We start from the raw sequence: 25,663 nt of genomic DNA, 5'->3' as shown, positions 1-25,663 counted from the left end.
TGGATTGCCTAAGTCAAGCTTCAAAGATCACAAGGTGTGTGATGCATGTGCAAAAGGAAAGCAGATCAGATCCTCCTTCAAACCCAAAAAGGAAGTAAGCACCTCAAGGCCACTTGATCTCCTCCATATAGATCTCTATGGACCTATGAGAGTGCCAAGTAGAGGAGGAAAAAAGTACATTTTCGTCATTGTGGATGACTACTACAGGTTCACATGGACCTTGTTCCTCAGAACCAAAGATGAGACCTTTTCAGTGTTTGCTGCCTTTGTCAAAAAGATCCAAGTAAAGATGAGCCATAATGTTGTGAGTATAAGATCTAATCATGGTACAAAATTTGACAATGCAAAGTTCGACGAGTTCTATGCTGAAAATGGTATAAGTCACAATTTTTCAGCTCCAAGAACACCTCAACAAAACGGTGTCGTGGAGAGGAAAAATAGAACTCTTGAAGATATGGCTAGGACAATGTTGATTGATAGTGGTGTTGCAAAAGGTATCTGGGCAGAGGCAGTCAACACTGCATGCTACTTAGTGAACAGGTGCATGATCAGGTCCCTCCTGAACAAAACCCCATATGAACTACTGAATGGGAGAAAACCTAAGCTAACACACTTGAGGACATTTGGTTGCAAATGCTTTGTCCTCAACAATGGTAAGGAAGCTCTGGTAAAGTTTGATGCCAAGAGTGATGAAGGAATATTTCTTGGATATTCATCACAAAGAAAAGCCTACAAGGTATACAACAAAAGAACTCAATGTGTTGAGGAAAGCATAAATGTGATCTTTGACGAAGCACAGCACCCTCTTGGAAAAGCTGCACATGATAAGGCTGATCAAGATGGAGAGTTGTCAAATGTCCCTGGTGAAGTTATTGACATGGCAAATGGAAAGGCCGATATGATGAACCAGGTCAAGGAATCAAATGACAATGGCACAGCTGAATCTCCAGCTGACATAGAGGAACCTGGTCCCTCAATCACAATAACTGAAGTAGAAAATAGAGTTGTGGATGTTGTACATGGAACTCCAGCTATTGAGGTGAGGAACATGACACATGGATCATATGCAGAAGAATCTGGAACCTCTCATAATGAGATTCAGGTGTCCAGCTGGAAGCACAAAAGCTCACACCCTCTTCAAAATGTGATCCCCCCCCCTTGACTCAAGAATTCAAACTAGATCAAAGTCTAGAAACTCACTTGCCTTCTCTACAGTTCTCTCTCAAATTGAGCCTAAAAATATCAAAGAAGTATTGAAAGATGCTGACTGGATTACGGCTATGCAAGATGAGCTTCATCAATTTGAGAGGAACAGTGTATGGCACCTGGTTCCTCGACCTGCTGACAGAACACTATCATAGGAACTAGGTGGGTATTTAGAAACAAACTTGATGAGTTTAAAAACACCACAAGAAATAAGGCAAGGTTAGTAGTTCAAGGATACAATCAAGAAGAAGAAATTGACTATGATGAAACTTTTTCTCCAGTTGCTCGAATGGAGGCCATCAGAATCCTTATTTCCTTTGCATCTCATATGGAATTCAAATTGTTTCAAATGGATGTCAAAAGTGCATTTTTGAATGGCTTTCTGAAAGAAGAAGTTTTCGTCAAGCAACCGCCTGGTTTCGAGTGCCATGAGCATCCTGAGCACGTGTTTAAACTTGACAAGGCATTATATGGACTGAAGCAGGCTCCTCGTGCATGATATGAAAGGCTGTCCAAGTTTCTTCCAGAAAATGGCTTTACAAGAGGGAAAATTGACGACACTCTATTTCTGAAGAAACGGGGGAGAAACCTGCTCATAGTGCAGGTCTATGTTGATGACATTATCTTCGGAGCAACAAATGACTCTTTGTGTGAGAAATTTTCAAGACTCATGAGAAGTGAGTGTGAAATGAGCATGATGGGGGAATTGAATTTCTTCTTGGGTCTACAAGTCAAGCAAACTCCTAGGGGCACAATGATAGGTCAGCAAAAGTACATCAAAGAGCTTCTGAAGAGATTTGAGATGGAGAGTTCAAAGATCATTGATACACCTATTGCCACTGCCACTCGCCTGGATATGGATAAACCTGGTTCTCCTGTAAACGAGTCTATGTATAGAGGCATTATTGGGTCACTTATGTATCTCATAGCAAGTAGACCAGACATTGTTTTCAGTATGGGACTCTATGCCAGGTTTCAATCCAATCCAAAGGAGTCTCATCTGAAGGCTGCAAAGAGAATTCTGAGGTATCTCAAAGGAACGCAGGACCTGGTTCTCTACTATCCCTCAGGAGATAACTTTGACTTAATAGGGTATACTGGTGCTGACTATGTTGGTTATCTAGTGGATAGGAAAAGCACTTCTGGTATGGCACATTTTCTAGGTTCGTGTCTAATCTCATGGGGCACAAGAAAACAAAACTCAGTGGCCCTTTCAACTACTGAAGTTGAGTATGGCAGCTGCCTCTTGCTGTGCTCAACTATTGTGGATCAAGTAGCAGCTAGAAGATTTCGGTGTGTTTTCTGATTGTGTGCCCTTACTATGTGACAACACTAGTGGTCTCAACATGGCAAAAAATCCAATTCAACATAAGAGAACAAAGCATATTGATGTGCGGCATCACTTCCTCAGAGACAATATTGAGAAAGGGCTCATCTGCATGAAGTTTTGCAGCAAAGAAGATCAAATTGCAGATATCTTCACCAAAGCACTGAGCAGAGAGCACTTTGAAAAGAATCGCTTGGCACTAGGGTTGATGAAATCTAGCTAGGGGCCTGATCCCTTGATGATTGTCTATGAAAGAAATATACAGGTAAAATAGCTAAAACGTGTTTTCTGGCAAAGTCTAACTCACCTCTATACCATTGCAAGTAGACACGCATGACGATTACAGAGCAAACAAGTAGCTGATGATATCGCATTTCAGTCAAAAGGATAAAGTTCACATTTACAAAATTTGTTAGGGAACCTGGTTCCCTTGGCACAGGTTAGTAGTTTCTATGTACTCTCATCCATATCCTTTTAACGGCTGAAATGGTGCCATGTCATTAAAATGTCAATCATTCCCTTCTCTCTCTTTATGGAACTCAAGCGTCCTACCTGTTATGAAACGACCCGTCTACCCAACTTGATACTCGTTCCTAACCGGTCCCTCACCCATCTTAAATAACCTCTCTCACGGTCACTATCATAACTGTTCACATCAAAGCTAAAAATTCCCTTTTTCCTTCAAACCAAACACTCTCTTCTTCCATCAAACTCTCACTATCCTCAACCATGTCTGATAATCTGGACACTTAGATTGTTCCAAGCATCGTCCTCACTGTGTCATCACCCATTGAAACCCCAGGGCTAGAACCTACAATCCCTATACCATCTAGTCCAAACCCTAATCTAGAGTCATAACCACCTACTGTTTCCTCTCCAACTCAGTCGAGCACTGGCTCTCATAGGAGTCGCAAAACCTCGATTCCCAAGAAATTTGTGGCAACAACCTCTCCTTCTGTCTCGTCAAAAAAAATAGTAGAAGTAGATACAGTGGCGGAAAAAGACAATCAGGAAATTTCTAGTCGACCAGTGGAAGAATGTTCTGAGATGCAAGGAGTGGGTTGTAATAGTGATGAATCGGCAAAGACTACCCCAGGTCTTGATTTGAATGTCGCCGAGTCTACAGGTAATGCTCTTCTTATGTCTTCTTAGTTTACTTTGGGTTTGCAAGAACAAGAGGCCATAGAGAATATGTTGTCAATCGCTACTGAGGGCTGTGTAGTTGGTGAGTATGAAGGCGTGTCTGAAACAAATGGGTCTAAGGGGGAAGGTGATAGTCTACTGGTAGAGGGAAGGGAACTGGTGCCTGTCAAAAATCTGGCACCAGACAGTACTACTGGGGAAATTCCTGCGGGGCCTGATCCCTCCACACAAGAGGAGCACTATGCTCCTACTTGGAATAAAACTCCCTGTTCTTCTAAAGAACCCCAGGTCAGTACTGATCCCGCTCCCTCTCCTCATTTCTAGGCTGAGCCATTGGCCATTATTCCTCCTGAGATGAGATCTCTGTTTGAGGAGGAAAATGAAGGGAGTGAAGATGATTATGACAATGTGGCTCTTGCGAGCTTCATCAGGGCTAGGATTAGTCAGGAAACTCCCCAAGAGTCAACTTCTAAGAGACCTATCACTAGGTTGCAGAAGAAAGAAGAATTTGAGTCAGTTTTAAGGAAAAGCAAAAAGGAAAAGAAGAAGAGGAGATTGGTGAAAGATGGAAAGGTTGTAAATGAGAAGGTAGTGCCTCATGCACTAGTCGTTTATGTTGATGATGAGGTAGAAGAGGAAACTGGTTCCTTGGTTCATAAGTCCTCAAAGAAACCTACTGTTCCAAAGTCCAAAAGGGAGTCATATGTGAGTGAAATGGACTTGAGCAAGGTTGAGGGTGAAAAATCTTGTGAGAAAGTAGCTGAGAAATCTGGTGAAGAGTTGGTTGAACACGTGTCTGAGAAAAAGGTGTCTGAGAAATCTAGTGAGAAAATAAAAAGTGCAAGACAATCAGTGAAAATGAAGGCTAGTGCTAGTAAAGAACCCGGTTCCTCCAAGAGGGCCAAGGTTGGTGCAACCTAGGATGCTGGAAGGGAAAAACTGAAAATCCAAAAGGTACTGTGGGCCCGTACATTTGCCCCCGATATTCTGGAGATGTCAGGAATGCGCCAATTGGTGGAGATCTGTGAATTCCAACAATGGACACATCTGTTCACAACTGACAATCCCAAGGTATATGAGGCAGAAGTGCGTAGCTTTTATGCTGACTTCTTCACAGTTGAGGATGATAACATTTGTCTGAAAGTGAACGGTGTTGATTTTGTGATGGACACTAGTGTACTGGGAGCCATTTTGGGCGTGCCCACTAATGGGATGGCATCCATTGAGGGGGTCTGCTCTACAAATTTCATAAATTCCATTGTGAAGGATAAGGCAGTACAGCAAGGGGAACGGGTACACAAGAAGGCCCTCCTTCCAGTGTACCAACTGTTGTTTGAAATGGTGAACAAAGTTCTGCTCCCACGTTCTGAAAGACGCTCTATTACATCATGAGCAGACTTGATTCTCATGGAAGCACTATATGGATACACCACCATAAACCTGCCTGGTCTTTTGATAGAGCACATGAAGAAAGTAGCAGAGTTCAAGGAAGGTAATCATGGGTTGCCTTACGGGTTTCTCCTCACTAAAGTGTTTGAATTCTTCAAGGTTCCCTTGGGACAGGCTAAAGTAGGAACTCGCAAGCAATCTTTCTCCAAAACCACCCTTGAAGAGTGTGAGTGCATTGATAGGAGTGGAGGGGTTGGCAGCAATTCGACCATTTCTCAATTGATCAATGCTCAAAATAGTGCCACTGAAGAAATAAGGAAGCTGAAGGCTCAGAATGCCATTCTCGAAGGTCAGCTCAGTCAGACCCAGGAGGCAGCTGGTTCCAGTATTGCCCAAAACACAGAGGTTTCCCGCCTGACAAAGAAAAATACTACTCTCAGGAAACAGGTTGAGGACCTGAAGGAAAGGTTGCTAACCGAGCAAGGGTCTGCAAATGCTCGTATGGACATCCTTCTTAGATCCCTTGCCTCTTCCTCTGCCTCCAGTGCTCCCCCTTCCAGTGTTCCTTAATAGTCGTCATGTTTCCAGTGTCAAGTTCCTAGTGTCCGTCCTCTGTTTTTAGTCTTAATGATGTTTATGACTAGTACCTTTTGTTGTTTTTATTTTGTGGATGTTTTGGTAAGAATGGAACTGCTCCCTGCTTAATTTCCGAAAATTAATGAAAGTTTAATCCTTTTGTTGTGCATGTCTTGCTCTTTTTCTCTGTTTTTAGTCATGATTGTGTGCACACATGTGGCATGAGTTAACCAAGCTAGACTTCTTTTTGCTTATTGCTTGCTACTGATCTTTTTATGATGCAAAAAGGGGGGGAAATAATTGAGGGGGAACAAGTTGGGGAACAGATTCAGGGGGAATATAGGAAACTTATCTACCATTCTGGCTCTTAGGGGGAACTTCAATTATAAGCTTGTCATCATCAAAAAGGGGGAAATTGATAGGTTATATGTATCCCTGTTATGTTTTGATGATCTAACAAACTTAATGATAAAAACTAGATAAGGAACCTGTTACACATCCTCTAGTACTTAAAGAACAACATGTCTCAGTTCGGGGACGTGGTTCAACTCTTCAGAGTCAAAGGAACAACAGAGGGAACAGATGGCCACCAGTTCCCGTGGTGACTGTACAAGTCAACTCCCCACAGATGTAAAGTTGCTTCCTGCACACGTAACAGTGCAGCAGTCAACTTTATGGGGAATGCCCTTTACCTAACTTGCTTGCATCATTCAAGTGATGTCACAAACGAGTTATTAACATCAAGCAAAGGTAAAACAAAACACTTGCACATTCAAGAATTCATCAAGCATTCTCTCAAGTCTGTGTCAATCTTGCAAGTGATTCTCAAGGGCATCAAGAACAAAGAACAACATAACGAAGGACCAGTTTCATGTATTGAGTCACCACTTGTCCTAAGTTGTGTTGCACCTTTGTTAAAGCACTTTACTTGTAATTCTTACTTAGATTTGTTAGAAGCATTGTGTAGGAAATCTTTGTAAAATCATAAGCCTTGTGTTTGTGTCTTGGCTAGAGTTAGTCGAGTTGTAAGTCTTTGTAATAGAGTTATTACAAAGTGGCTTGTAATAGAGTTGTTACAAGTTAGTGAGGGATTAAGAGGTTAATTCCTAGGTTACAATAGGTTGTAATCTAAAGTTTGCCCAGTAGTGAAGTTGAAATCCTACAAGGGTAGGTCATGGTTTTTAATCCCGTGAGCTAGGAGTTTTCCACGTAAAATTCCATTGTGTCATTTACTTACTGTTGTGTGCGTGCATTTTGTGGGAACTTATAGAGAACCCTGTTCTCTACATAGTTTGGTGGACCCTTAATTGCTATCACATTGCTAGCATTTTATTGTTGTTCTTTCGATGTTTAGTTGTAGGTTGATATTTGTTCCTTTGTTAGCTTTATATTAACAATTGCACAGGTTATTATGTATAGTAGTTGTCTTGACTTGAACCTCGTCACTACTCCACCGAGGTTAGTCTTGATACTTTTCGGGTACCGCTGTGGTGTACTCATGCTATGCTTCTGTACATTTTTTATGTAGATCCAAGTACCTCGGAGCGTGCCGGTCATTAGTTAGTTGATTGTGAGAGTGCCGGCCCCAGGCTCGCGAACGCGATGAAGAAGCCATGAAGACCTGCCCAGCTTAGCTCTACAAGGCGAACGCGTGCACACCTACGCGAACGCGGTGCTCGATCTGCAGTAACCTATGCGAATGCGGACCCATATTCACGAATGCGATGAAGAAAAACTCAGCCTCAATTTTTCCCTTACGCGATCGCATCCCTCAGTCCGCGATCGTGAAGAACACTGGGTGCACCAGACATCAGCAAAACCAGCAGTGAAGAATGAAGGAAATAAAATAGCCCGAAACCCGTCCGAAACTCACTCAGGCCTCTCTGAACCACGTCCAAACATACCAACAAGTCCCATAACATAACACGGACCTACTCGAGGCCTCAAAACACACATAACAACATCGAAACGACGAATCACACCTCAATTCGAATTCAATGAACTTTGAAACTTCAAACTTCCACAACCGATGCCGAAACCTATCAAATCATGCCCGATTGACCTCAAATTTTGCACACAATTCACATTCGACATTACGGACCTGCTCCAACTTCCAGAATCGAAATTCGACCCCGGTATCAAAAAGTCCACTCCCAGTCAAACTTCCTAAAATTTCAACATTCGCCATTTCGAGCCAAATTCAACCACGGACCTCCAAATCACAATCCGGACGCGCTCCTAAGTCTAAAATTACCCAACGGAGCTAATGGAACCATCAAAATTCCAATATGATGTCAAATGCTAAAAAGTCAAACTTGGTGAACTCTTTCAAATTTAAAGCTCCCTAGTTGAGAATCATTCTTCCAAATCAGTCCCGAATAACCTGAAAACCAAAACCGAAGATTCACACAAATCACAATACATCATATGGAGCTACTCATGCCCGTAAACTACCGAGCGAAGTGCAAATGCTCAAAACGACCGATTGGGTCGTTACATTCTCCCCCACTTAAGCATTCGTTCGTCCTCGAACGTGCCAAGAGTTGTTCCAAAAGCCATCAAATCTCCGTGTAACCTTACCATGCACATACCTGGGGGTGATCTCACGTCACCATTTCCCATATAGGTCTGATAACATAACATAACTGAGATTTCCTTAATTCAACCTAGACCATAAGCCTTAAAATCCAATTCCCATCATCCGGAACTTTCTATAAGATCAGAATCTCGCATCAACACTCTGTATAAGTCTGAACAAGCTATATCAAGCCATATCCATAACCCAAGATGTAATCACATGATATACCGCATAACTGAAATACTCATAGCAATGATTTCTAATCACAACAATTGTCCAAAACAACCCAATTCAGGTAATAACCTCATGTCAAACCAAACCTCGTCCTAAAACCTTCGTACACTAACGATGATGAAAGAAACACGCGGAAACTCATAACCATTCATCAGATCAACTAGTCATGGAACTCCCTCTCTTTCAACAAAAATTATAGCAAATTTCTAAGCCGGCTTTCGATATTATCCTTCCAACCATGCTGTAAATAGATAGTATCCATCCTAGGTCCAATGACCTCATCACATCCAACACGACCACTCTAGTGACATGAAACATCAATACAATCTGAAGCCATAACCCGTGCAATCCATGCACCAATAAGCAACAATCCAAATGTACTCAATCAAGAAAATGACTCAAACAAGAGAACCGTCACGCAAGCTCGACGGGTAACACCACAACGCGATGCTAAGAACCCATCACACACCGTAGAATCATAACATATGAATCTAACACATAGGATCATATCTCAACATAACTCTACAGCAATGCGCGACCCCATCCAAACACTGGCACATATGAGACACCTCGAGCCACCATGCTCAAAATCAATAACCACGCACAATTCGACACCAAGTCCCCAAAGTGCATTACCATAACCACGGAGAAGCCAATGTAATAATGCCACCCAAAACTCGAAAGGACATAACCAATACGCAATCAATCATGCAAAACCCAAATACTCATCTCGCTCAAATTCCGCAATAAGGCCCCCACTTGGAGTTCTTAAGCTTGATTCAATTGGTTTTAGGGTGTGATTATTGGTTTTAATGTTGTTTCGAGCATTCCGTGAGTTTGAGCGAGTTCGTTTTGTGACTTCAAACTTGTTGGTATGTTCGGGCGGGGGCCCGGGGGACCCGAGTGCCAATCGGACGAGGCTCGGACTAAGTTGAGAATTTGGAACTACAACTGAGTGCACCATATCTGTCATAACCGCACCTGCGGTTGGCCAGTCGCAGGTGCGAGCCAAGCCCTCGCAGATGCGATCCCAGGATGTCCAGCAAGGTTCCGCAGATGCGGCTCTTTCTATGCAGAAGCTGGACAGTAGAAGTAGGAGCCCTTCCGCAGATGCAGCCCCAAACGGCCCAGCCAATTCCGCGAAAGCGGACATCTGGTCCGTAGAAGCGAATCCACTGGTGCGGCCAATGCACCGCAGGTGCAAAAATCGCAAGGGCAGTGAGGTTCAATTAATACGAGACTTAAGCCATTTTCACTCATTTTCTTTTACTCTTTGGGCGATTATTGGAGCTTCTTGAGATGGATTCCCACCTAGCTTTTGGAGGTAAGTAATTTCTACCTATTATGAGTTTAATACTTAGATTATGGGTAGATTAACATGTGAAAATTAGTGGAAAATAAGGGTTTAGAGGAAGACCCAGGTTTTTGATAAAAATGAGATTTAACCGCGAAATTTGTTATAGAATTTAGTAAAAATCATATATTTATGTTCCTAAGGTTATGGGTAACGACTTTCTTTGAAAATCTCCGGAATCCGAGCATATGGGCCCGGGGTGAATTTTAGGAATCTTACAATTTAGGGTGGGTAATCACTTAAATGGTAGAATTATGAACTTTTGAGCATAGATTGATTAGTTTATGTCATGTTTGACTAGCTTCGAGTCGTTTGGCATCAAATTTGGAGGTTTGAGCACGTTCTTGAATTGGGAAGTAGGCTTTGAGGCGAGGTAAGTCTCCTTTCTAACCTTTTAAGACGGAATTAACCCCATAGGTGAGTTAAATAAATGTTTGTACCTAATTGTAGGGGCTACGTACGTACGAGGTGACGAGAGTCCGTACGTAGCTACTATTATGCTACTGTCCGGGCAGTTTATGACCCGTATCATTCTATACTTGGAATGTTTGTGCCCTTACTTGCTAATTGTCATGATAGAAATTGATAAAAGAATTGTATAAGGTTAAATTCACTTACTTGAAGGTTTGTATGAGATACTTGACTGTAAATGAGAAACTTGTGCTTTCTTGAAAATAATTGTTATTTGTGGATCGGGATGAGCGCCTCGGTAGTAAATAGATGCATCTATGATTCGCGTCGTTCGACCCTCCGACAGTGCACAATTTAATATTATGTTGGATCGGGTCGTACAACCTCGGCATAATTGTGCATGTTAATTATTTGGAACTCTCTGTGATTTATACTGCTTAAATGCCTTGAAATGTAAGTGGTTAAATGATATGACCGAAATTGAAATTTTAAATTTATGAAAGAAGTACTTATCTCTTCCCTTTATTGAACTGTCAGAATTATTCATGATATCTATACTTAGCATAACACATTAATTACATTATTATTGGCCCTAGTAAGTGTCAAGCCGACCCATCGTCACTACTTTTTCGAGGTTAGACGGGATACTTACTGGGTACATATTGTTTATGTACTCATACTACGCTTCTGTACTTAATTGTACAGGATCTGAGGCTGGTGCATCTAGTTACCTGCCCGGAGCGCATACCTGATCATGGACCGAGACTTCACGGTGAGCTGCCCCCTTCTGAGCCATTCAGCAGCATGCCAGAGTTTCTCTTTTGTTTATATCTGTCTATTCTGTTTCAGACAGTAGGATGGTCATCTTTTGTATATTCTACTAGTTGCCCACACACTTGTGACACCAGATCTTGGCACGTGTTAGTAGACTTTGATTTTTGGGTTGTAATTCAATAGTTATAACTGCTTCTAGATGTTTTCATTTGTTTGCCTTAAAAATCCTTTATTTATCAAATGCTTTAAATGTAAGTAAAGCTAAATATTGGAATGGCTTAATAAATAATAAACAAAAATGGGTAATCACTAAGTGGTTCCCTGTTGGCTTGTCCAGCAACGGTGCTGGACGCCATCACGGCCTGACATGGAATTGGGTCGTGACAAACACGAACCTACTCGAGGCCTCAAAACACACACAACAACATCGGACTGACGAATCACACCTCAATTCGAATTCAATGAACTTTGAAACTTTAAACTTTCACAACTGATGTCGAAACCTATCAAATCACGTTCGATTGACCTCAAATTTTGCACAAGTCACATTCGACATTACGGACCTTCTCCAACTTCCGAAATCGGAATCCGACCCCGATATCAAAAAGTCCACTCCCGGTCAAACTTTCCAAAATTTCAACTTTCGCCATTTCGAGCTAAATTCAACCACGGACCTCCAAATCATAATTCGGACGCGTTCCTAAGTCTAAAATCATCCAACGGAGCTAACGGAACCATCAAAATTCTAATCCTAGGTCAAATGCTAAAAAGTCAAACTTGGTCAACTCTTTCAAATTTAAAGCTCCCTAGTTGAGAATCATTCTTTCAAATCAGTCCTGAATAACCTGAAAACCAAAACCGACGATTCACACAAATCACAATACATTATACGGAGCTACTCATGCCCATAAACTACTGAGCGAAGTGCAAATTCTCAAAACGACCGGTTGGGTCGTTACATTAATGTTGAAAATAATGTATAATGGGACAACTCAATGCGTAGAGATTAGCTTTCTCCTAAGTCATGTATAGTTGGATACTTGCAGAGGAAAAATCTTTAGCTGAAGTAGCACATGCTTTTAAGGTACCAAGAAGAGTATCTGGTTGTACAACTTTGTCTCAATTATATCATTGTTGTATTTCCTAAATATTTCCTCTTAATGAGACCCCTTTTGTTCTCCTTTTTAGCAGAAGTAGATACTTCCCAACAATGCATTCTTGCTAATTGATTAACTCTAAGTTGTTACTTGACTATTCAGTGTTGCTTAGTTAGTTGATCATCTGACTTGTGCTGCTTGGCAGTGTTAGTTATTGCCGATACAGAGAGCTTCTCAATAATTTCCACATGCCTGTTGAAAACTAAAATATCTCCTTTAGGTCGCTTAAATATTACAATTGGCTTCTTAGATTCATCATTAATGAAAAGATAACTAAAGGCTATTGTAGACTCTGAAACTTAGAAATTACCTTCATTGACTAGGAATGCATAAAATATAGCAGTAATAGATCTTTTTTATGCGTATTATCTAACTTTGTCTTTTTTACTAACCAATTTCTAATTAAACCAAGCCAGAATAAGTAGAAATTCATTGTGATATCTGCCCCATTAATAAAACATTTATCGAGTGATTTCAATTTCCTCAAAAAAGTTTTAAACTCCATGACAGATAATGTACGCACAAGAAGCTACAATAAAAAATGCACCAAATAGCAAAGATTTTTCTGAGAGCAAAATTGAGTATTCATCCTACCAATTTCAAGAACAAAGTAAGCTCCTCAGTAGTATTTAGAAATTGGCTAAGGGAGCACCTATCGAATCAGGCAAACGCATCATATTAAAGTAACTCAATCATTAGCTGAAGGTTATTACTTTTGGACGACATACGTGAAACTTAAAGTGCTACACAGTTTAATTCATAATATTAGTAAGTGTATCAATCAAAAATTCCAATACACTGAGAATATATTTAGCAACAAAGGTCAATACGAACTACGACATAAGGTATGATTGTAATTCGTATACATTTGTTAGGTTAGACATGCTCCGAAAGGCAAATAAGCACATGTTGATTACTCCTGCATTCTTAGATGCACTCTTTACTTTAAATGGACGAAACCGTTTGGTGTCTTTTAATTTCTTTTGCATCCTAAGTACTTTATAGGCTTAAAACATTCATTTTAATTCAGAGTATATTACTTTTGAGCACTATCTTGATGTGTTAAAATTATCTTTTTCTCTCTTTCAGGAACAACCATTACCTCTTGACCATGTTCGACAATGTCTTCCTCATAGACTCTTCAAGATACAACAGAGAAAATTATTTTCAGGCTTTAGCTGCCTCAACATCCAAAATTATGCATGTTTGTAATAACAAAGAGAACATAGAAATCTATGTATATCACTACAAGAATTCTGCCTTTTAGCGGCGACCTTAGTCGCTACAAAATCATCATATGTCGCCACTAAATGTTTATAGCAGTGACACTCAGACTTGCTGCAAGTGAGTCCATTACTAAACGTTGTTTGTGACGACTACAGGGTGTCGCTACAAAAGGTATGCCAAGTCGCCACAAAAGGTAGTTCCACCAAACAGATTCAGGGGAAGTCGCCACTGAAGAGTGACATTTAGTAGCAACTACAGGGTGTCGCCACAAAATTAAATAACTATCAGTGGCAGCTTATTTATCGCTACTAGAGAGTTGCTTTTAGTAGCAACTGAAGTCGCGACAAAAACAATTAGTTATTACCAGCAATTCTCATATCGCTACTTGAGAGTTACTTTTAGTAGCAATTGATGCCGCCACAAAAACACTTAACTATCAGTGGCAACTCTGATATCGCTACAAGAGAGTGGCTTTTATTAGCAATTGGAAGTCGCCAAAAAAAGCATTAAACCATCAGTGGCGACTCTGAGCTCGCTGCTGGAGAATGATATTTAGTGGCAATGATAATTGCTACAAAAACTACTAAACAATCAGTGGCAACTTTAATATTGCAACAAATACTTTTCTGAATAAGATTTGTCACCACTGAAACCTATTTAATTCAGCAACTGTAATGACCAAAATTATATAAACGCATCCAATAGTATTTTACAAACACCAAAAGAATATCTTAAGTCGGATATTAAATACTTCCATTACTAAAATGTGAATTACATATATAATGCATAATACTTCATTGTCATTGTATGCATATACATCCCAAAAGAGCAAAATACTAAGTGCCTTGAAGCCCATCCTTGGTTGTCTCCATTGTTTTAGAACCTCATCCATGTTATTACACAAAAGAAACACAAGATCACTTTGACAATTCTCATAATCTAATGCTAATAGTACAATGGATGACATAGAAGTGGAAAAATATATTATAACAATTTCAACCATTAACCACGTCTCCTAAGTATTGCTTCAAGTTTGAATAGGCAATGCAGTAGATGCTAATGTTGTTTTAGTTAGCTGAAAAGCTCTTATTACATGTGATTTGCAGCTAGGAATGGCCAGTACTCTATGTGGACAGGCTTATGGAGCAAAGCAATACAAGAAAATTGGAACACAAACAAACAACAACAACAACAAACCCAATTTTTTTATTCAGAACATGCAGAAAAACAGTTTTTTTTTCCAGTGAAATAAGAGCATTTGTGCCTCATCTGTCTTAGATAACTAATTTACGTAACAGGCTGAATTGAATTTCTTACCAGAAAAAGCTTTTCAGAGAAGTTGGACAAGAAAACATAATATCCACTATGTGAACTTACCACATGCAAAAGACTGTGAATGCTTTCTCCACTGATGTTTTACAAAGGCAACAAAAGGCAAAAAACAAAAGAAGATAAAAGAGGGACGAAAAATTAAAGCACATAATCATTTCTCAAAAATTTGAATTAAGTGCCACACACATAATCAAAGAGGACCTTTAATGAACTACAGAAGTACTATTTAGTAAGGGAGTGGAAAAATGGGATGACATCAGAAGAATGAAGCAGTAAGAAAAGACTTCAAAATTCAGAAATGGAGAAAACAAGGTGCCGAGGAAGAGGATAAACTAAGTAAATGTAGTTCACAAGTAACCACAAGTGTTTGAGACAGCAAGATCACGCAAGATAAAATACTAAATGATACTGTGGCATGCAGACATAAAAGGTCATGGTGAAGAACAAATTCCACATTGGATAACATTTACATTTACAGCTCATTTGGCAACCTTCAGAAAAGACGCTAAGAGGAATCCTCAATAACAAATAGATGAGCATGGCCAGAAAAATGGTGATCTTTAAGATCAGGAGCATACCCATCCAGAAAGAGAGGAACTCCAAGTGGAGAATCGTAGAAAAACAAAACAAAAAAAATGATTGGAAAAGACCTTTAAGAGGTTCTCAACAAAGAGTAACCAATCATCAAATACTAATTGGTATCTCATGGTTTTCTGAAAATAATACCAAAAAATAAAAATGTTTACCTAAGTTGTACAAAAGTATCTTTCCACCGTTTATGAAGACATCAAGTGCATGGTATAGGAAATTATCACTGAGTTTTAATATATAGATACTATACCTGAAACTCAATATGCATTTATGGTTCTTCCTGTATTTGATACTTCATCACACTGAAAATTGGAACACAAACATACACTGCTATATTCTGTCTCTTCATTGTTTGCATCACCTTGTCAATGTCAATACTGATGCAATTATCTGACATTCAATAATGACGCAATTGCCCAACACTCCTAGTAGAAAACACACCCTATAATATTGGATGGTCTAAGACCTTAATAGCCTACACAAAGCATCTGTTTCCACTAATGGTGAAAATAGATTCCAAGGTATTAGTCGATCTAATTTACTCAGAAAACAAAACTGTTTCTTATTCAAATTTGTGGAATGATTGCAGGATGCTCTTCCAAATCTGTTTCAATAAAATGCATCCTTTAAGCAAAAAAGGAAAAACATTGGGATACAAGACATATAGAGTATTTGATTTGGTTTTTGATGATACACACAAAAACAATCATGCAACCAAATAGTCCAACCAAATTTTGCATAACCAGAATTTCAGAATCGCACCAGAACATAAACGTCCGAAACAAACTCAAATTTATCATAAGATGACACTTATTCACAACAATAACATAAAAGAAGCTAGCTTTCTCAAAGCTGCATAGAATATAAACAAAGATTTCTCTCAGGTATTTTATCAAACACGTCATATGCCTCGTAAAATTAATTCCAATTTGGCATAAACATGTACCAATCCAACTTATTGTCATAAAGATAATTAAAGAAGGAGAAGATGAAGAAAAGAATTGTCAAGAAGGATGGAAGAAGATTCAAGTCGGTAAGAAGAAGAAATATCAAAAAGGAAGAGTATAAAAACATTAAGAGTAAATTACCTTTTGCATTCTGGTCATGAAAGCACCCAATTGTTCGTGGATCTTCTTGGCTACTTCTAGACTGACCTTGTTCTCTACTTCCAGATTCACATGTTCAAGCTTCTCATCCAACTTTCTTTGCAACTCTTTCTCCATGTTCCTTTTCAACTCCGCATCCATATGTTCACGTTCTTCTTGCAACTTTCGATCCATATCAGCTTGTATCTCTTGACGCACAATTTCTATTGCAGAAGACACACTAGCCTCTATGTTTGCCGCTTGCGTGAGACTATTTTTTGGAGGCTTCTTTCCATACCCTTTACCACGAACATAACCTGTCCTTTCACCATGAACAGAGGATAAAATCTCATCTCTAGTCATGGGATGCACGATCTCTTCAGATTGTTGCTGAGCCACAAGTTCCTGGAGCTGGCACTGCAATTGCGCATAGCTATTTACACCAAAGCTAATAAAAAGGAGTAAAAGATAGTAAGGTATAGATTTAAGAATATTACATGAATCTGTTGGGATTGTGGATCCACCCACACTATTTCTCCTCTATCATTTATCATTTTTACGTGTATGTTGGATCTCCCAAACTCTATCAGGTGGTTCCTTTTCTCCAGTGGCAGGATTTTTCTAAAATATAGTTCAATAGGAAAATAATACAGAATCAAATAAATAAATATATAAATAACAAAGATGTTTAATTAATAATATGAAAATAAATATATTTCACTGTCGATTCCTCAACTTCTGCAAAAGACCTCGTACCACAAGCATACTTAGTTATCTGCTTTTCCCTATTCTTTCTATTTCCTTCGCTTATAATCTGCATTAAGTCAATGATTAAGAAGCCATTATTCAATGGGCAGTGAATCAAACATTGTTATTAAGTTACCTTAAATTTCGGACTTCCAAAATACTCTACTAAGTATTTCCAGTCCTCTAGCTCAATATCTTCAGGTCGACGAGACAATATGTTTCCTTCAGCAACATGGCGAGAGTAGCGAATGCTCAGTCGAGCTTTCCAAGCTCTAAAAAGTCGTCGCATAGTGTCGATAACAAAGGCTTGAAACCTATGCTCTCGCATGCCGCCAAGAACTTCAAATTTATCCTGAACATACATGAACCATTATATTTGATATTCTAACCACAAAAATAAATGATGCAACGGGAAGTCAATACGATATTAAAAATAATTTTACCTTGACCTTCAACCACATTGCTTCTCCATGTTTTGAAACAATCTTTTGCCAACTCCCATCACGGAACTAGATAGTGCTCCTCATGATCAAACCACAAAAATTAACAATATCTCTAGCCCCAGGACCTACTGCTCTATCAATATCATCTGGAATTGTAATTGTAATTTTTCCGCCATACTTAGTTTTTATATCTACAGTTTTGGATTTATATTTCCCTCTTCCTCTCTTTTTATTGCTGGAAGAAACTACAAACAAAAAATAGTAGATGTGATCAGTCTACATAGGTGCAGTCATGTTAAGAGTATTAACTGAATACTCAAAAACTAACCTGCATCATTTTCAACTTCAGGAGAGGGAAGCACACTTCTGTCCAGATTCCTTGACGATACTGTCTCTAGAGAAGGTCTCTGCCAAGGGTTACTTGATATTTGTCCTCTCTCTAGAGGTTCTTGACTGGGATTATTTGATTCTCCTATCTCAGGAGATGCTACAGTATTCCCTATTGGTTGTACTTGTGGATGAGACATCACTCCAGAATTACCACGTCCTTGAAAATGGCCACGTCCACGACCAGTTCCACTTCGACCTTTACCTCGTCCTGTCATTTGGACCCTCCTGCATGATGTAGAAAAACATCAGTAAGAATAGAAGCACGATTAGGAGTAAAAATATTTCATTATACATGGAAAATATAATGATGCTTAGTGCACATAGAAGGCAAGTAACATTTCACAAAAGCTTAATTTATAATCTAGTTATGAAATTAAAAGTTACAAGCATAATGAATTAATTTCATTGTCATGTTAATAAGGAACAAAATACAGAGAACTTTTCAAAACAAAAAGTAGACATCTATATTATCTTGCTTATCAGTCTTCCAGAGCATCATCAATATCTTATCCATATTATCATCAAGCCAATCTTCTTCGCTTTTTTCACCCTCGGATATATCTATATGATTGTCATTAATAAAATCCTCTTCTTCTTCATCCTCATATATATCTATAAGATTTTCATTAAAAAATTCTCTTCCTCATCATGCACACTTGTTTGTGCTTGTTTGCTTGCATGATTGTTGTTAATACTTTGTGGTTGAACATCATTCCTATGTAAAGACAAATCGATATCATTTTCATGGTCATTGGTACGCAAAATGTTCAATTCAACTTCCTCGTGTTGATAAGTTTCTTCATTCAGCAATGCTTCATCGTCAACTTCTACACAATTATCATCTTCGGGCATATTGAAAAGATCGCGAGGATTTGTCTTTACAATTACAAGCCTATCTTTATCAACCATGTCGTCTAAATAAAAGACTTGTTCAGACTGAGATGCCAACACAAATGGCTCGTTTGTGTTCAAGGCACAATGAGTATTCACACTTGTGAAGCCATATTTATCAATCTTATATCCCCTTCCCAAGCGAGCCACATCCCACCAGTGGCACTTGAATAGGTAAACTTTCCTATTTCCTATACAGGACAACTCGTAAATGTCGCCTAATACACTATAATACTCCTTATTAGAGTCTGAATCATCTCCTCTCACAAGGAATCCACTATTTTGTGTTTTTCTTCTCAACTCAAGATCTCTTGTATGGAATCTGAATCCATTCACCACAAATCTGGAATATCGATGCACCATTGGTGCAGGACCAACGGCTAAGCTTATGAGCTCCTCATTTGCGCGCCCTTGTGCAGCTAGTACAAAGACCTACAAAGCCAAACAACATCGTTGTAACTAATAACGTCGTCGTAATATCACACTAATATTAAAAATGTCACTTAACTAGACACCTACACGTGCACGAAACCAATCAAGAAACCCACTGTTATGCATCTCATCACTCATTGAACCTTGTCTTTCAATCTCTCCCTGGTATTCCCTATATTTTGACAATGGAGTCAGTTAAGATAATGTTGTTGAAACATTTTAATGTGAGCCTATATTGAAATTAATATGATACTTACTCCATGAATGGCGGAACCTCTTCATAATTTTTAAGCACATACATACATGCTTGTTTGAACTCATCATGAGAGAGCATGATGCCTTCTGAACCACCTTTTTTTTTTGCCCACTTTTTTTGAAGATAGACATCTCCCAGTATGACATAGATCCATCGTCATTCCTGGCCGGTTTGTTGAACTTGGTTGACATATTCTTTAAGTATCTTGAGCAAAATGTGAGACTTTCCTCTGCCAAATAACCTTCGGCAATTGAACCTTCTGGATGAGCATTATTGCGAACATATGACTTTTGTGTTCGCAAATACCTATATTGAAATAACTCATTAATATAATGTGTCATTCAAATTATGGTACTAAAATTATATAATATATTACCTCTCAAAAGGGTACATCCATCGAAATTGAGCTGGTCCACCAAGCTTTTCCTTTCTTGCCAAGTGAATTGGCAAATGAACCATGACATCAAAGAATGTCGGCGGGAAAATAATTTTAAGTTTGCATAATGTGCATGCACATTCAGCTCCAAGATGTCAAGACCTTCGATTGTCAAAGACTTAGAACATAGATTCTTGAAAAAATTTCCAAGCTCTATAATTGGTTCACACACTTCTTTAGGCAATAAACCACGTATTGCAACTGGGAGAATGTCTTGCAATAATACATGGTGATCATGACTTTTTAATCCATAGATCTTTTTCTATAATATGTTTACACACCTTGAAATATTTGATGAAAAAGCATCAGGAACCTTCAAATTAGCCAAAAAATGGCATAACTTCAACTTCTCCTCCAAGGACAATGCATAACATGCTGCGGTAACAATACATTGTCCTCATCCTCAATTGGATGCAATTTTTGTCTAATACCAAGGTCCACCAAGTCATATCTACTTTTTAATGTGTCCTTTATCTTTCCAACCATATTCATCAAAGTTGATATTATATTGCCTGACACATTTCTCTCTATGTGCATCACATCAAGGTTATATCGTAACAAAAGAGTACTCTCTAATAAGGCAATTGAAAAAATATACTTTTCTTCATCCAATTGTAAGCATTTTTGGGAAAATCACGTTTTCGCTTTTTTCCCTTCCCAAAACTCACATTCCCCAAGCCTTGTAATTGCATAAGTGCTTCATCACCTGTTAAAAGAATAGGTGCAACCCTCTTTTCTACCTTCCCATCAAATTTTCTACTATTTCGGCGCCATGGATGCTCTATTGGAAGGAAGCGACGATGACTCATATAACACAACTTACTACGTAAAGAAACCGATTGTCTGTCTTTATGGCAACAAAGACATGCAAGCTTGCCTTTTGTTGACCATCCTGAAAGGTTCCCATATGCAGATTAGTCATTAATCATCCACATTACAGCTGTACGCATCATAAAATTAGATTTTGAGTATGAATCATAAGTTTCGACTCCATCCCATAATTCTTTCAACTCTTCAATCATTGGTTGCAAGTATACATCTATATCATTTCCTGGATACTTAGGGCCTGGAATAAGAAGTGTCATCATGAAATACGGATCCTTCATGCAATCCCATGGCAGCAAATTATATGTTGCTAGTACGACTGGCCAAATACTATGATTGGCACTCATGTTGCCAAAAGGTTGGAACCCGTCACTTGCTAAACCTAATCGAACATTTCTTAATTCAGCTGAAAAGGTGGGATGTCGCTTATCAAAGAATTTTCACGCTATGGAGTCAGACGAACGTCGCAAGACACCGTCATCAACATTTTTATCCTTGTGCCACCTCATCTTTTTTGTTGTCTCTCTTGCCATATACAATCTCTGAAGCCTTGGTTTGATTGGAAAATGTCGCAATACTTTAAAAGTTACTTTCTTGCCTTTGTGTTCTTCTGACTTCCATCTAGACTTACCGCACTTAGGACATGATTGGGCATTGGCATAATCACGCCAATATAAAATACAATCATTCACACATGCATCTATTATGGTGTAACCCAATCCTAGGTCACGAAGAACTTTCTTCGCTTCATAGAAAGAACTGGGCACAAATGACCCCTCCGGAATAACTTCTTTAAAGAAACTCAACAGTTCATCCATTGATTTGTTGCTCCAATGATTAAAGCACTTCAAGTGAAGTAGTTTAACAACAAAAGATAACTTTGAGACTTTACTACAACCAGGATAAAGTTCTGTCGAGCATCTTCTAATAATTTGTAGAACTTTGCTGCATGTAAATTTGGCTCTTCATTGTCCTCAGAAGTATTATTATTATCCTCCACATTCGCATGTCCACAAGCATCGTGAATCATTTCTGTAATATTATCCTCTTCAATGTTATCATCTTCTACTTCATTATTGAGTGTTACGTTAGAATTTTCAACTCTAACTAACACTTCTCCATGCAAGTCCCACACTTTTTAAGAATCCCAGAAACCCTTCCTCAATAAGTCTCCTCTTACATCGGGCCTTAGCTTGAATGCAGTATTCATACACCCTTTACAAGGACATCGAATCATAGTGCTCCCCCTTGGTTGACTGAATGCCCAACTAAAAAAGCCATCTACTCCATCTCTATACCTTTGGTCACCTCTATTCCTAATTTTCAACTAACTTTTATCCATTCCTATTTTTAGAATAACAATCAATCAATTAATTAATTAATAAATCTCAAGGACCACAAAAACCAACACAGCTACAAGAACATAACCAGATGTTACTATAACTCATCTTGCTTCCCTAAAGTAAGATAAATTTTCTCTTTACAGAGAGTTCTACATGGGTTAAAGTCAACACTTACATATGATATATGTCATAGCAAAATATAATCTCAAAAACATGGTATAAAGAGTGTTGCAATTAACTTTAAACCAATAGTTGCATCTGTCAACAAATATAATTATATAACACAACCAAGAGTTCTTTTCCAATATATCTCTAAAGATAAAGGAATGACAAAGTCATAAAATATTTTACATAAGGAATGACAAGGCTCCAACCTAGATACATTTATGAACTAATAAGACAATAAACAATTCATTTCAAGATTATGGAAATTACAGCCGACAAAAAGTTAAGAAAATATAACTTTCAAATGCAAAATTAAGTTATCTAAGGGGATATCATCAAAACACCTCGGCTGCGATAAATAGACGAACTAGAACTTAATTGACTCCATTTATCTATTTTACTTTGTCTAAGTTGTTTTCAATTTAACACTATAAATTGGCCAATTATATTATCTATTAAATCAATTAGCAGAAAATAATAAGAACTAATTCAGCACTCGGTAGAGACATGAAGAAGCTCAAAAAATGGAGCGCTATATGAAAATAGATGTATATCACAAAGACGATGAACAAACAGAGAAGGAATGATGAACAAAATAAATGAAGTAACATCTTAAAATGAATCAAATATATCCTAATATTTTTCACTTCTGATATCTTTCTTAATGTATAACTCAAAAGAATCTTCACTGCTCTCTCTACCTAAAATATTATTGGGTGAAGATTTATGAAACATATGGAATTTTGTCGAAAAATATCAGGAAAAATAACATACCCATACCACACAACATCTCATTTCAGCATTTTGAGAGGAATACCAAATATGCAATCACCAAAAAGTTCAGAATTTTAAATAAATAAAAACTTACCCAGCGAAGAGATCGTCAACACCGAGAAGGGCTTTACACGATGATATTGTTGGAAAAATTACTTTTTACTCATGTAGATTTCAAATGGGTTAGAGAAATTAGAGGTGAATATGAAGAAATAGTCACTCTTGCTAACTGCATTTAACACCCAAAAGGATTTGGGGTTTGAACACATTACTTGATTTGAGTACAATCTTAGAATACAAATGGTGTTAGGGTTTTTGGGTTTCATAAATTAGGTTCACATCTTGTGATTAAACAAAAGTGAAAGATTTAATTTGAGAAATTCGAAGAAGTAATGGAGCTTTTGCAGAGAGAATCGAGAAGAGGGAAGAAGAAAATAGACCTTCGGTCTTCTATTTAGGACTTAGTATTTTTAGGATCTTTTATTTAGTTTTTTATTTTTAAATGTCAGATATTTACATTATTAGAGGCGACCCAGTCCCCCAAAAATACCTTCAGCAGCGACTCTCTATTAGTCGCTACTAAACATTTGGAGCCAAATTTTTAGTCATAGCGTGAACAAAATATTCAGGATTTAGCGGCACATATTAAAGGCTACCTGCAAAAGTTGCCACTAAAAGTTTTTATTTTGTAGCAATTATCAGGTCACCATAATAAATATATCATTTATAGCAATAAATAAAGTCGCTACTAAATATCGCCACTAAAAAATAAATTTCTTGTAGTGCACCCATTTCAATTAACACAGTCATACAATGTTGTTGAATATGTACCATTATTGTAAATATAGATTAGCACTTTTGTACCACACTAAAGGAAAGAAAAAAAGTACAATACAAACTATTTAGTAAGATAATTAGTCAATTGCACCATTGTAGGAAATCAGTAAATAAGAAAATATTTCCCCAGTAAACAAAAATATTTCATCATGCTTTTATTTTTTTGTTCAAGTATAATCAGTTCTTCATTCAATGATGCTCACATTTATCTTCCGCTATAAAAGTAACACTTGTAACACTTTGGATTACCAATCGAAGAACAAACAACTCAAAGAAACTTTAAATGTAATTTTTGTAAATACATTACATCCCTTTCTATATTTATCGGTAAATTTTCATTTGTTCACATCATCCTCTTCTCTATAAAAATAACCCCCTCCCCAAAATAACCATCTATTTATCCGTAAAACGGTATAATTTAATTTATACGTGATTTCTAGACAAGTGAATTAATTTGATCCTGAAATAATGAAATAATTAAAGAAATGTGCAATACTTAGCCTTGAAATAAAGATGAAATCACGAAAAAAAGTAATTTCGGAGGTAGAGCTTCTGGGCACAACAGTGATGAAACCAAGGAACAAGGAAGTAAAATTGTGTAAAGCTTTTAATCAATTATAGCGTAAGTTTGCCAGAAAAGCCGTGTCCTTACAATGATAACAGAGCTCACTATTTATAGCTACGCCTAGAGAACAAGGTCCTAGGATCGTGCCCTTCTTTAATGTCAATTATGAGGGCCATTGATGAAGGTGTAACGGTGAGCATAAATGATAAATTCTCTGTAACGGGCAGCGCACTAAATATTGTGGAATATTCTCCATTAAATACTACCGGTCGGAGGGTATTTGTTGCATCTTTAAGAGTGTCATTCTTTCAGGGAGCAAACGGGATAATTGCCTTCGGTTCATACTGTCACGCTCCAAACTCGGGGAGCGCAATCGGTGCTCAATCGAGAGAACCCGACCGAGCAAGCCTATTAGATTTTCTTCTACCCAAACTCATCCATGAATAAAGAGAAAATGTACTCCATTAATCATTCACTGAAAAGATTTTATTAATAACTTTCTTTTTCATTCTCATTAGCAATTTCATTCATAATTTTCAAAATATTACGAGTTTATAGAATTAATGAAAAACATGATTTTCAAATACCAATATTTCTTGTTCAATTCCCAACTTCAACCACAACCCACAACCTGTCTACAGCGCCTCTAAATACAATAGAAGAGTAATATGAAAATGCCGGCAACAAGGCCCCGGCTATACCTCAAAACTTAGTACATGAGAAACAAAAGATACATGACCCCGAAATGAAGTGGGGCTCACCAAATCAGCTGAAAAGAGTGCACTGCTATCACTGATCAATGTCGCTTGCTGTAGAACCACCTGCATCCATTAAAGATGCAGCGCCCCGGCAAAAAGGACGTTAGTACTGTCGAATAGCACTAGTATGCATAGCTAAAAGTCCTCTTTCAAAATAGAATGCCCATATAAGAAAAGGCAACACATAGAAACAACAAGTCATAATCAACAATATCCAAATGTTCAGTTAAAACATAATATTTTTTAAAATACGAACTTCATATACAATTTTGGTAGGGAGATCATTAGCACTGATATACCACTGCTTTTGTTAGCACGGAGTCCGATCACGCCCGGGCGGCTAGGCCATCTCCCCACGAACAATGTGGTTTGACATGTGATACGAAAAAAGGTGTTACCAAGAGTAGTACCACCATT

The 25,663-nt window shown here is 38.2% G+C and overlaps 3 protein-coding genes across 10 annotated transcripts; 1 reads left to right on the top strand and 2 right to left on the bottom strand.

Annotated features, from left to right (window-relative positions):
* The first annotated feature begins 1,894 nt into the window (after positions 1 to 1,894).
* LOC138894043 (secreted RxLR effector protein 161-like) lies at positions 1,895 to 2,512 on the top strand. Its single transcript, XM_070178717.1, has one exon. The coding sequence runs from the start codon at positions 1,895 to 1,897 to the stop codon at positions 2,510 to 2,512; it is 618 nt and encodes a 205-aa protein (XP_070034818.1).
* Positions 2,513 to 14,032: 11,520 nt separating this feature from the next.
* LOC104115996 (uncharacterized) lies at positions 14,033 to 23,556 on the bottom strand. 8 transcript variants are annotated; one of them, XR_011408572.1, is made up of 7 exons: positions 23,181 to 23,555; positions 17,903 to 18,189; positions 17,575 to 17,819; positions 17,268 to 17,483; positions 17,141 to 17,198; positions 16,882 to 17,005; positions 14,033 to 16,801 (listed from the first exon to the last, which is right to left on the bottom strand). XR_011408572.1 is itself a non-coding variant. In XM_070177377.1 (7 exons), the coding sequence occupies exons 5-7, from the start codon at positions 17,147 to 17,149 to the stop codon at positions 16,373 to 16,375; spliced, it is 597 nt and encodes a 198-aa protein (XP_070033478.1). In that variant the 5' UTR covers positions 17,150 to 17,198; positions 17,268 to 17,483; positions 17,575 to 17,819; positions 17,903 to 18,186; positions 23,177 to 23,556; the 3' UTR covers positions 14,033 to 16,372. The 8 variants fall into 8 exon arrangements, 5 of the variants coding, with proteins under 5 accessions (XP_070033478.1, XP_070033481.1, XP_070033482.1 ...); XR_011408573.1 differs by having other exon boundaries at positions 14,033 to 16,795; XM_070177377.1 differs by having other exon boundaries at positions 17,106 to 17,198; positions 17,903 to 18,186; positions 23,177 to 23,556.
* LOC108948462 (uncharacterized) lies at positions 18,246 to 23,170 on the bottom strand. Its single transcript, XM_018777610.3, has 4 exons — positions 19,920 to 23,170; positions 19,545 to 19,849; positions 19,375 to 19,459; positions 18,246 to 19,287 (listed from the first exon to the last, which is right to left on the bottom strand). Exons 2-4 carry the CDS (start codon positions 19,619 to 19,621, stop codon positions 18,577 to 18,579), a joined length of 873 nt encoding a protein of 290 aa, XP_018633126.1. The 5' UTR covers positions 19,622 to 19,849; positions 19,920 to 23,170; the 3' UTR covers positions 18,246 to 18,576.
* Positions 23,557 to 25,663: the final 2,107 nt, after the last annotated feature.

This window comes from Nicotiana tomentosiformis, chromosome 6 (assembly GCF_000390325.3).
Source record: "Nicotiana tomentosiformis chromosome 6, ASM39032v3, whole genome shotgun sequence".
Lineage (NCBI taxonomy): Eukaryota > Viridiplantae > Streptophyta > Magnoliopsida > Solanales > Solanaceae > Nicotiana > Nicotiana tomentosiformis.
Note: the sequence above shows the minus strand (reverse complement) of the source record. Positions and strands in the feature narration are given on the sequence as shown.